At 38.5% G+C, this 12,812-nt stretch overlaps 1 protein-coding gene across 2 annotated transcripts in view; it reads left to right on the top strand.

The window, feature by feature from the left end:
• Window positions 1-12,812, top strand: part of ABCC4 (ATP binding cassette subfamily C member 4 (PEL blood group)) — a 156,639-nt gene that overhangs the window by 122,182 nt on the left and 21,645 nt on the right. The window contains exons 26-29 of one of the 2 annotated variants that reach the window (XM_086482028.1): window positions 1,413-1,469; window positions 2,718-2,873; window positions 6,906-6,995; window positions 7,467-7,639. In XM_086482028.1, the coding sequence (XP_086338154.1) occupies window positions 1,413-1,469; window positions 2,718-2,873; window positions 6,906-6,995; window positions 7,467-7,639 (476 nt within the window). The remainder of the gene's footprint in view (window positions 1-1,412; window positions 1,470-2,717; window positions 2,874-6,905; window positions 6,996-7,466; window positions 7,640-12,812) is intronic. The other variant, XM_086482029.1, reaches the window with a different exon arrangement.

The following is a 12,812-nucleotide window of genomic DNA, read 5'->3' as shown; positions in this document are numbered from 1 at the left end:
TAGGGTCTTTTGATCTGCTTGTCTCAGTGTTCTGTATTTCCCTCCAGTCAAAGCAGGCTAGGAAGGACCCTCTGTTTTAACCATCTTTGCTAATGCAGTGTGGTCTGCCAGAGACAGACCAGGGAGTGCTCACATAAGGAGCTCTGCCAGCAGCTGGCTGTGATTAACCTCTTCAGCTACTATAACTGCAGCAGGAGAAGGTTAGCATGTGCAGCCTTGGGTTTTAAACACCACTCTCTTTGTTTTAGGGTGATTATGAATGCTTACTGACTAATATATTGTTAAATGCACCTTGTCCTGACAGATCCTAAATCTGAGGGTATGGCTACATGAAAAAGTTAGGAAGGCGAGCGTCTAGATTTACGGCATGGCAGCTGTTCACGTAAATACTCTCACAGCGTAGCACGAAAGGGAGGTTGCCTGAGGGATAACAAAGGCACAGGCAGTTTCAGTGGAGTAGCTGACATGCTGTAAATCTCACTCTCATTTTTTGTGCAGCTCTACTTTGAAGTATGAGTGACGCTTCAGTAATGATGAGCCCAGCGTAGCAGGTGTACTCCTGTGCATGCACATGACTTACATCGGGCAACAAAATCCCGGCCATGTGATTTCTGTTAGGTGGCTGGGACTTCCATCTGCAGACTGTCGCTGTATCTGCACTAGCTATGAACATGGGCCTCTGAAGAAGACAATGTATTAAAAAAATAAATAAATGTGTATACTGAGAGCTGTTTCAAATTCATGTCAATTTTCAGCAGCCTGTAGTGAATTGGACCAAAAATACAAATAGATTCCTCTAAATACTGAAGAGCATAGTTCTTTCATTTGATGCCAAACTGAAAGTGGGATTTTGACAATATGCAGAGCAGCTGCATTTTTATTTTAAGTATCAGTGTATTTTTTATGTTTTTTCTTTATATCCTTAATACAATACTTTGTATCACTGACATTTACAGAGAAACAATTGAACCTTTGTTTTCACAACTCTGAGTGTCTGTGTTCTCCATTCAGCATTTTCTTTCTGAGCTCTAGTGTAACTGTTAAGAACTGTTTTTCCTTTGTTTCACTTACATAATTTAGAATACTGGAAATGTTATCATTTGTTATAACAGATTTGCTTAAATTAGGCTGTATCTTTAATAATAAGCACTGTATAAATGTTAATTAGTTTATATACAATACTACAGTAATGAATTGTTGAATGAAATTGTTGAATCGGAAAATAGAAGTAGAAAATACCTTTTAGATTATGGAGCGTAAGTCATTCCTTGCAGTATACTTTTTTCAGTGTTTTGTGTATTTTTGATCAAATGTGGGCGCTGCTGCTTTGTCTGAACTTAGTGTCTCTTAACTGTTAAAAAGTTTCTCCTTGGTCTTTGATGTTATGTTTCATGTGCTTAATTTAATTCCAGCAGTCATTACTGCATACATCTGAGTCTCAGGCAGTGGGTAATTGCCCTCTGGTGTCTGTACGTATACTCCTGAAGGTTTTCATGTTTCTTCCTCCCTTCTGCACCCCAATCACTTTGCCAGGTTATATTGTACATGGTTAATCCACATAAATCCTTCCTCATCGAATCAGTATCTCCTACACATATTAATTTTATGTTGCACTTCTCTGAACTCTTTCCAGCGTGTTGATTTCTTTCTGGAAATGTAGTGATTAGAACTGAGTGCAGGAAATAACAAATCCTGCCAGATCAGATCTGTGTAGAGGGTTACACCCATCACCTTCTGTCATAGGATTGATTACTATACATTGTTTTCTCTAATAATCCTTTACCCGAAGACAACATTTAAAAAAGAAGAAAGTTTGCTGTTCGAGTAGTATTTAATCACCACTAATTATATGTCTTCTCTTATTTATTAATGGGCCTGCTTTCTCCCAAGTGTTGGTTTCATGTGAAAAATTTGTAGGTCTTAACCCCTTGTCATTAAAGTTGTCTTAACCCCTTGTCATAGCAATCCCATATTTTGAGTTGTCTCTACTTTGTTTTTTTTCTGAAAGCATTATTTTTTCGCATTGCATACAGCTTCTGATTTTTCTTTGGGAACATAAAAAAGCCTGAATGACTATGACTTTATTATTCACTGTTTCTTCTGTTTGGAAAGGAATTGCAGCTTGCTCACATGGCCTTGTAGCTTCAATACTTGTGTCCTCTCTGCTGAAGCTGTCTCAAGCAGTTTATAATCCTGCCAGTTTTGGCTTTAGAGTTTGACTACTTTAAATTACTTCACCTTAACCATGCTAACAAAAATCAATCTCAGTTATTTAAATTGGGAATACTGCTCATACAGTGTTCTCAAAGTGCTTTATGGGAGTCCTTTTTTGGATTGAGAACTAGATGCATGCCTGAAATGATTTGCCTAACATCACCCAGCAAACCAGGTTTAGTATAAAAATTAGCAGCCTTGAATCATGTTACTCTACACGCCAAGCCAATTTATCTTGTTTACGCAACAAAACACCACACATTAAGGCAAAATCTTTCACCTTTGAATATGATCCAAGAAATTGTTGGGTATCCAAATGTCACCTGAATCCAAACTGATTTGGGGGAAGTTTTTTTCCTCTCAAAAAAATGTTAATTATAAGGAAGTGTTATTTGGTGCTTGTTCTGCTATAAATCCTGTGATGTTGTAAAACTGCTGCTTGACATACTAATCTATCCTGAAAAGCTCATGGTTTAATTGTACAACCTTGATTTGCTCTGTAGGTTGGAATAGTGGGAAGAACCGGAGCTGGAAAAAGCTCTCTGATAGCAGCTCTCTTTCGCTTGGCGGAACCCGAAGGAAGGATTTGGATTGATAAGTACTTGACGTCAGAGCTAGGACTGCATGACTTGCGGAAGAAAATTTCAATTATACCTCAGGTAAGAGAGTGACTTGGTCTGCTATAAACATTTTCAATATAATGCCATAGTATTTAAAGTGCTTTGCCAGTGTATGTTCTTCCTGTATCCCTGTATGCAACAGACAGAGAAACTTGAGCGAGGCGTTATTCTTACTTGAGTAAGGTCTTGATTATCTTAAGAGAAGCAGAATCAGCTTTGGGGACTGGAGCATTTTCTTCCTAGTTTTGTCCCCTGTCTGTTCCTCTGGAATGCTTGTGAGTAGGTGTTAGCAGTATGCTGTCCTCCTATAGTCTGGGAAAGAGCAGAGAAAATCTGACAGGAATATACCAGTCTTTAGCAGTTCTCTGAAGTCACTTGATCCTTTGGCAGGAATTCCTGCCTGATGCATTGCCTGAAGCTTCCTTAGTGTAAGCGACTTTGAGGGACTACTTTCACTTCTCTAGTCACCCGTGTACAAACTAACTGAGGCTAGATCTAGAAAGAGCAAATGTGCCAAGTAGAAGTGAGCTGCCAGCCTTTCAGTTATTTGGAGATGGTTGGACAGAAGGGGCCAGGGGAATGGACAAAAAAGTGGGTCATTATGACACATAAACAAAAACTTGATGAGTTTTAGAAGCTGAATGCAGGAAAGGCTGCAATATATGAAAAAAAACTAAGTTGGTGTTGGGAATAGCCTCATGTGTGGTACTGGAGCAGAAAAAAGGGTGTTCCAGGAAGTGCAGTAGGTCACAATCTTCTCTTCTGTGGTCTTGCTTTCCAATGAGACATTGAATCAGAGAAGCGTTATGTACAACCTCAGAACCTCCTGAAGGCAGAGCTTGTGCAGGTTACCATGTTCCATGAGAGCTCTGGTCTCTTCTATGATCATTTGCACTCCACTGGAGGGAAAAGCTCATGCTGCAAATGAAAAGGGAGGAAGAGGGAAAAGCTCATACTGCAAATGCAAAGTCATGTTTTTGGAAAATAATTCATCTGGGATGTTCTAGCAGGTAGATAGAACAGTAGGCTGAAAACCAGAGGAACTTGTTTGCCATGTGTAGCATTAATTCTCAGATCTCTCTGTTTTATTACAGAAGCTGTGTTTAGAGTCCTCGCACCATCTTTGTGTCTGAATGTTTGCTAGCCTATTGGCAGGATAGCATTTGGAGTGTATTACTTTCTTTAAATTGAGAATGTGATAAAAATGGTAATGAACAGTGGTTCTAAGTCTCTCTTTATTACCTGCTTTTTTTTCCCTTTCCCACGAATAGGAGTCAGAGAAAAGAGCAGGTATGCTATTATTAAAAAAAAAAAAAAAAAAAAAGGTACTCCCCCAGCAATTGGATTGCTGCCTAATGCAGGATGTCTTTTGTTTCTGCATGCTGAAGGCTTTGTTATTGCACAGTGGAGGTACTCACTGGAACTAGTCATCTTTTGTATGTGAAGAGGAATTTACGTGGATTTAAGTTCTGGTTTTTTTGTTTGTGGGCAGCGTTCTTTTCTCCTGAAAGCAGATGATCATCAGTTCATTCAAGGTCTACAGCTTTTTGAAAGCATTGCCTGCAGCTATTGTGCGTGATTTCTACATTTGGAAGGATTCAACCCAGTTGAATAAAACAGACTACTGAGACAGGAAAACTGCTGGTCAAATACAGTTTCTACATGTTGAGTGATGCAGATGCTCAAAGTTCACTGCATTTAATTATACATGTGTTTTTTTCATACGTTGATCTATTGACATGGTTGTAAAAACTATTTAAATCCAGTTGAATTCTGTGACTTTTATCAAGCTTGTATGATAGAGTTTTCATCATGGTCCCAAAGGGGTTTAAGTGTGGAAAGGCTAGCAGGTAGCATTTCTTTTCCACACAAGGGAAGACTTGTTTCCACTAAAAATATGGAAAACCATGAAGTGATGGTAGTAAGAAGAGGAGGGTTTGGAATAAGGTTGATACTATAGTAAACTGAGCAATAGGCATCTACTGCATTTATATTAGTGTCAATAATAGAAATAGTAATGTAACATCAGGTAGTTATTTTGCAGCAAATATCTTCGTAATTATGTGGGAAGCTAAGGAATCAGAGGGAGAGATGCTTATTACGATTATAACATAAAACATGCTAAACAGAACCATTCCTAGAGAGTGATGAGGCAAGACTGAAGTTTTCTTATATGTAAGTTTAAATACCTACCTGGAGAAATAAAAATGTGCTTAGGCTTCTAATTGCTTGCTTGGATGGAGCTGTGTGAAGGTTGTGTTTGTAAATCTTTTCTATGCAAATGTTGTCTGTCTCCCTGACTGCAAGCATTTTTACAACAATTATTTACAGGTTTGTCTTATTACTTTCCTCTCATAAACCAGACTAATTTAAATAATAATCTGTGTCAGAAATGGTAATTAAAAAATATTCTTATCTTCTGTTGCAGTACATGTCTGTTGTTAGGACTTTTATAATAGTTATGAACACTTTATAAATTCAGCCTCTTATTTTGCCAACTTATAAAAATGGATTGAAAAGGAAAATAAACGTAACAATACCTTCAAAACACAACAAATGATGTATTAAAATACGTATTGTTAAACAAATTACTTTCTAGGTGTTTTTGAAGAAAACTGTTCTTTAACCTTTTAATTTTTTTTTAAATCCTTTTGTTCGTTCAACAGGTCTTTAGTGACATGTTGCTAATGCAACAGATACTCTCAAATAATTGGCATGTTTTGTCAAGAAGTGCACACATTCCTTTACATTGCTTGTGGCATGTTCTGTCTATGTTAATCTTTTTATACCACTCAGAGTAGTTTAGAAATTAAGACAAAGTAAAAGGGTTGAGGTCTAAGTTTTGTTCTGATTTGCTGCAGCCCTTTGGAGCTGGGTATCACTAGGGTTAGGTGGAGCATGAGTCATGACAGAGGTTAGTCTCTCTCGGAGTAAGCTGAAGCTATCCCATGTAGGTTAGCCTTCATTTCCTAGGGGAGAGAAAAAGAAAACATTTTGCATAAGATTTCTCCAATATAAAGAAGACCGACAACATTATGTATGGTCTCCATTTATGCTTAGCACTATTGGAGCTTTTAACTTATTGTCTTTATGTGTGATATTAAGAGGAGTTTAACCCTAAAGTCATGTCAGTGCATGACTTTCAGGTCTGGCAACTCACATTAATGAGTACTGATCTGTTGCTTAAGGAGTTCTGGACCAAAAGTCATCTTCCTGCTTCTCAAACACTGCATTTTCCAGTGTGAATTGATTTGTGCCAGTTTGATTTTTGGTCTGACCGGGAACTGAAGTAGAACAAAACTTGCTTTGACCACAGGTAAACCCACATTGGTTCCTCAATGGGAGAAGGTACAGATTTGACTCCCTGGTGTATTTTGAGGTAGAGCTTTGCCCAGCAGTGCTCCAGTTCTAAGAAAGTTTGGTTTGATACTGTGGCAATATAGATTAACTCCTATGTGTATATGTTTAAACGTTGTGTTGAAATGGTGGAAGCTATTCCTCTTAGGCTCTGGTGGTAAAATTGAAGGGCTTTTATGGTACGAAATTTAAAAAAAAAAAAACCAAACCCACAACCAAATAGAGAAGGAAAACCAGAAAGGCACTGTGAGCTCTTTGATTCCTCTCTGGTTTATGTACTTCAAAAACGAATTTTCAAAACTGCCCAAACATAATTTAGGAGTGTGAGCTCATTGACAGTGGTAGTTGCTGGTTTTCATTAACAATACCAGGAGGATAGCAATGATTTCACCTAAGTATATATATAGCTTGTGGCATCAAAACAGTGGCATGTAAATGCCTGTTTGACTACCGACATAACTGTGTACTGCAATTTCCAAACCAGACCTGTCCTGTTTGGTAAATTATCTTCTTTCAGACTGGTTGAACACTTGCCTCCCCCCGCCCCCCCCGCCGCTCTTCAGTTGTAAAGGACTTCTTTGCATTTCATAAAAGATAGCTTGATAGCTTGTTGTTGGATATTTCTTTGCTAAGTTAGTTCTGATTATTATTAAATTACCTATTTCAGTATAAAACCTGTGTTTATAATGGAATGCTAATTTTACTTGGTTTTAGGAGCCTGTTTTATTCACTGGAACTATGAGGAAAAACTTAGATCCTTTCAATGAATACACTGATGAAGAGCTGTGGAATGCCTTAGAAGAGGTGATGTATGAAATCTAATAATGTACATCTGATATTTACAAGCCAAATAACATTACAGTGCTTGTGCACATTAGGTTTTAGATGTTTTCATCAGGTTTGATAAGGGAATAGCTATTGATGGAAAAAGGTAGGCCATTGTGTGCGCATTTGTGTATGTGTGTGTGCACGCGTGTGTGTAGACATGTGTATTGTTATATAAGTCTTTTATAAAAAAATTATCCTTTGGGATGATGCTTTGATTACGTTTTGATTCATATCTTAGTTTTAATGAACATTAATAGATTCTTAACAATGTGCTTTAATGTTTTTAGAATTCTAATAACCGACACACTGTGTAATCCAACTTGGCACTTACTCATTTTGTGTCAGAATAGAAAAGGTAAACCTTGCATACTTATTGTTGTGTCATCAAACACACAATAGCTGATTTAAAAGAGTTACTCATCCTACAATATGTTGACATGTCAACAGGTGCAACTGAAGGAGGTTGTGGAAGATCTACCTAATAAAATGGAGATGCAGCTGGCAGAATCTGGGTCTAATTTTAGTGTTGGTCAGAGACAGCTGGTGTGTCTTGCCAGAGCGGTTCTAAAAAAAAATCGGATCCTTATCATAGATGAAGCAACAGCAAATGTGGACCCAAGGTAAAACCAAAATCTGTCATGTTAAGATGAGCTGCTTTTTCTTCTAATATGATCATCTGTACTGTAGAGATTCATTTAAATGCTTTGTATTTCTTGTAGGTTATATTGCTACTTTATGTTTTTAATGATAGCATCATGGTGGTATATTCAAAACTGGGCAGTTGAGCTTTGGCTACAGAGCAGATGATACAAACTAAAAGCTCAAAATATCCCTAATTTCAGTGCATTCCATAGAGTAGCTAAATTAATATTCAAAGTTTATTTGTCTTGCAGCCATAGACAAGAAAACAAGAACTTCCTTGGAAATGCACATCAGTAACATCAGAATAGCAGTGAAACAAGTTGAGTTCTGTTGATTTCTGGAAGAGATGTCTCTTGGAAATAAAGAAATAAAAATTCATTAATTGATCAACCCCCCAAAACTAGAAAGATAAAAAATGGCTATAAGCAAAACCGGATACTTCTGGTTATGAGATGCTATCCCTTCAGACGCTCAGATGCCTGCCTGTGTAGTAAGTTACAGATAAAATAGGGGCAGAGGAGGAAGGTAAGCTGCCCTAAACACCACAGGAATTGCAAAACAGATTTGGAGATGTTTAAAGCTACAGGAAGGACTCGTTTATCGTTCATTATTTTGTCTTGTGTAACTCAGGCCGTCAGAACTTTCCTGAATTCGTTCCTGTTTGAACTAGAGTGTACTTCTAGAAGATTGTCCAACCTCAATAGAAAAAAAATTCAATGACAACCCTTGTTAAATTGTTCCAATAGCTAAGTACCCCCACTGTTAATTTTTGAAACATTTGAAATGCTGGTGGAAATATTTTGGAAACAATACTGCAAACGTACTGCATCAATTAATCTGAGCTGAATATATAGTTCCAACAAACTATGGCTTGAGGGAGAACTCAAAGTCCAAAGAGGACAATAACACAGCAAGTCCCTCAAACAGATGCATTAAGGATTTTGTATGTCATCTGGGCGTGACTCATTTTTATAACATCTTCTTGGGGGAGAAGTGGTGCCACTAGGGTAGCTTTGCAGTTCAGCTGACATTGTATTTCTAAAACCTTTAGAGAAGTGTATTCCCTTCCCAGAGGTTCTCTCTTTCCTTTTTTCTTTTTTTTTTTTTTTCCTCTTTTTTGACTGTTAGTTTATTTTTGGCTGATGAGCTCTGATAGATTAACTGTGATTAATCATAGCTGTGGAAATTTAATACCATCTTACTCATCCTCCCTACTTTGGCATCTCACATGTGTGTGCTCTCAACTCGCACTATCCATTTAATTGATCTTGATTAATGTGTGCTGCAATATATATTATAATAAGGTAAATGTTTGTTTGTATCAACTCGAGGCATAACAATACAAATAATAACTTGGAACTTCTTTGAATTCAGTTTGCATTACAGTCATTATTACCTTTTCCTTGATGTGTTGCTGTAACTAGAGCCAAGTATTTTTCAGCTGTGCAATCTGATAGGACGCTCATCAGGAAATGCTGATGTGGGTTGCTTAACTGAGCAGTTAGGGAGGCATTTTTGGCATGTAAGGAAAACCTCCTCCTCTTCTGATGCACAACCCCCATACCTGGCACCTTTGTCTCTAGCCTGGCGGCAAGCACACATCGTATCAAGCACCTGGGATAGGAAACCATGGGGAGCTGCCGCTGGCTTTGGAGATACTATTTCTTTTTTTTGGTTTTTGGGTTGGTTTTTTTTCTGGCTCTTGATCTCTTTGCCTCAACTGCTGCTGCAACAGTGTCCCTTCTCCAGTTCAACCTGGAAGCAAATGGGAGAAGGCAGGGTTTGGGGGTGGGAGGAGGAGAAGGGTGAGGTGGCATGAGGTAGTGAATGTGACAGTAGGGTGAGAGGTGTGCAGTGTACCTTCCCCAGGGCTGAGGGACTCCTTGCCGTGTTTCTCCAGCTCATCTAGGTCATTTTTGTCTGCTGCTAGGTGAAGCTGAGCAAAGGAGTGAAGGGAAACAATCTGGACTTCACCCTTTTCCCTCCTCCTTACATCTTCCTGCTCCCATGGGTACCCTTATTTTCCCCCTTGCTCTGTGTAGCTACTAGCTGCTCTGCATGCTGCAGGGGTGTCAGTGCTGTCGTGAGGGAGAGGAGGAGCTTGCCATAAAGAAGGTTTCCCTAAGTCAGACTATTTGCATGTTTTACGTGATGACTGACACGTTTAATTTGATCTTATCTTTTTGGTCCTGAAGTTGGCATTCTCACCCTGAAGAATGGGGTAATTTTAAAGCAGTCAAACCATTCTGGAAAGTTGTATGATATCTCAAGCAGAAGAGCTTAAAATCTTTCTGTAGTCACTTTGGTGATACATTGAAACAAAATCCTTATTAACTGAGACTTTTTTTAAAATACTGAGTAAATTGAACTTAACTTAGCTTTCTGTGCACTGACTACAGTATTATGCATTAACTTGTACTTTTACTGCTCATAGAGGATGAAACTTTTTGGGACCAGTCCACTGCTATGTTTTTCCATTGGTTGTTCATTGAATCTGGCAAAAACAGACATTGTACATAGTCAGTTCATTAGCCAGCTAAATCCTTGTAAGGTTTAACCTTTCATTACATCTAACTGCTATCTATAACTGTTTCTCTTTTGGAGAAATTATCTAAAGCCACTCAGGAGTTGTGTAGTGCGAGATACGCTTACAGGACAATCCCAGGAGGACATTAGACTGAAGATAATGACTTATCCAGTATTCCTTTCAGCAGCTTGGTTGCTTCTCATTCAGGTCATATTTATTCTTGTTCTTTAGACAGTTTTGTTTTTACATAGTCAACTAATTCAGGTTACACCAGATCTTGGGTTGCTGTGAAACTTGGTGTTAGATCCTTAACCTGTAGTGCCAGTGGGACGTTTATCCCACCATTTTGTGCTTTCTTATTGTACTGTTCCTTGTGATGGGAAATATCATGGTTCCCATTTTCATATAATCAGATTAGAGTTGAGCTGTTGTCATCCAGCAGCTCCGGTTTTGGTATTCAGGTTGCATCTTTGGTTTCTAATGTGCCTGAAAGATGATGGGGTTTGATCCACTGAGGTCAGTGATGGAATCACTTGGCGCTTGCCTGGCCACTTTCTCAGTGTGGGTAGGTGCCACAAAGGGTCCATTTATGCCCTGAAAACAGGGCAGAAATGTTGCTTCTTGTGTCACTTTTCTAGAGGGTAGATGGCTCTAATTGACATGTGATGCAGAGTCTCTACACTCTGTCAGTATGTAATTCTGTACAGAGGTCCTTTTCTTAGTCTTTTAGATTTTCTTGCATTTTCCACCTTCTTCTCAAGATTCTCCTGGAGGTTACTGATGGTGCTTCTGCCTGCCACCCCAAAAACTGTACTCCAAGAACTACCATGAACCTTAGAGAGGATCTGGTCAAGTCCCTGTCAGGCAACATGTCTGCATAAGATTGCATACTGTGATATTTGAAGATGGAGCTATTAGGTCTGTTTCTGATTACTTTCTAGTCTCATTTTAGAACATTTGTCACACCCAGCAGTTTCTTATTAGAGATAAGCTTATATTCAAGAAATACCTGTTTAAGATAATAGTTTGATAGTATCTATCTAAGAATGAGAAATGGTTTCTATTGTAAATGTAGGAAGAGGTGGTGCTGTAAGGAATGCACGTAATAAAGGAAGATACAATAAACGAATACAGAGGACAGGGATGCTGAAGGATGAGTCATTCTCCTCAGATAACAGTAGGAACAATCTGAGAGTTACAAATCATTTTGAGCCCTTTAAAAAGTTGTTTTCAAAATTCCTGAGCAAGCTATGATTTTCTGTGCTCCATAGTAGCTCTGCAGGAAAACTCACTTGAGCTTGACTATAAGGAATGAAAAAGGCTTTCTTTTCATAATTCTGGGGAGTATTGAACCTTTTGTTTCTGTTTCACTATTCTAACCATTGCAGAGAACACAACCCCCTGTCTGTCTAAGCCTCTTCCTACTGAGTGTTTTCATGTATGGCCCTGATTTTTTTCTTTCGAAAGTAAGAGTGGTCAGGTCATTGAGGCATTGCTGAGAAGACAGCAAGAAAAGATAAATGTATTAACACTGGGGTGAAAGTTCTGGTATTGCTGTGATATGGGGCATTTTTGATGAACGATTGTCTTTTCTTAAGGAGACTGTTAACACACAGGATAAAGAGCCTGGCACTGTCCTGACTTCTCCTCCTGTTTCTTTCCCTGATTGCGTACTGGCCTCGGTCCAAAAGGAGGAGTTGGGGATCACCTGTTTCCCACCATGTTCTTCAGCTTCTTTTAGGAAGTAGGAGCAGAAGGACCAAGCCTTCTGCGGCCCAGAACCTGGTTCTCTTCAGCTCTTGACAGAGCTTGAATGTTTCTGTCCCCAGGTGAAGATGACAGTCAGCATGCATGGGAACTCTTACTTAACTGTTTATGTCTTCCTTCTCTCTGATGATTTGTCCTGTCATCAGCAGGGATCTGTCTATTCCTTTGTCATGATGATTGCTTAAACTTAGTTTGTAACAGAAGTTATGCTCAGTCCTTCAGAGCTTGACCTTCTGCTTTTACTGTGGAAGCTTAATGGTTACTCCATTCCTCCTAAGTCATCCTATTCTTCCAAAGTTGTCTTTGTCCACTTTTTATTGGTAGTGCTGCTGACATGATGATATCCAGAAAAATACTTCTTGCTTAATTTATGAAGTGATACCAAATATTTATTAAGTGCAGACAGATTCAATGCAGAGTAATACTTATGTCCAAAACCCAATAATTTGTCAGAGGAATACGTGAGTTGCATGAATCTTTGTTGTATTTTAATTGATTTTGCAGTTACTTTTAACAATTTGAAGAATTAAGGTTTTGCAAGCAACTGGTTGAAGCCAACATGGCTGCCTAAATATACCAGTTTATCCAGATATCTCCTTTGTCTTGTTTTAACCCTACTACAGCATTTATTATTCTCCAGTAATTATATGTAAATGTACAATTTCATCTTTTTGTAGAAATTTGGGAAATGAGACCCGTGACTTCAAGTGCCTGCCTTCTGGGCTGGGGCTTCCTTGGTTCAATTAACCCCAGTACATTTTGAATTCTTTGTGTCTTGCTTCTATCTTGAATGAGAATTTTAGTTTCTGTACCTTTTCCTCCATTGTTGCCACTCATTGGTTTTTTTGAAGGCTGAT

This window comes from Leptosomus discolor, chromosome 1 (genome assembly GCF_034619465.1).
Source record: "Leptosomus discolor isolate bLepDis1 chromosome 1, bLepDis1.hap2, whole genome shotgun sequence".
NCBI lineage: Eukaryota > Metazoa > Chordata > Aves > Leptosomiformes > Leptosomidae > Leptosomus > Leptosomus discolor.
The sequence above is the reverse complement of the archived record's forward strand: the minus strand, read 5'-3'. Positions and strand labels throughout refer to the sequence as shown.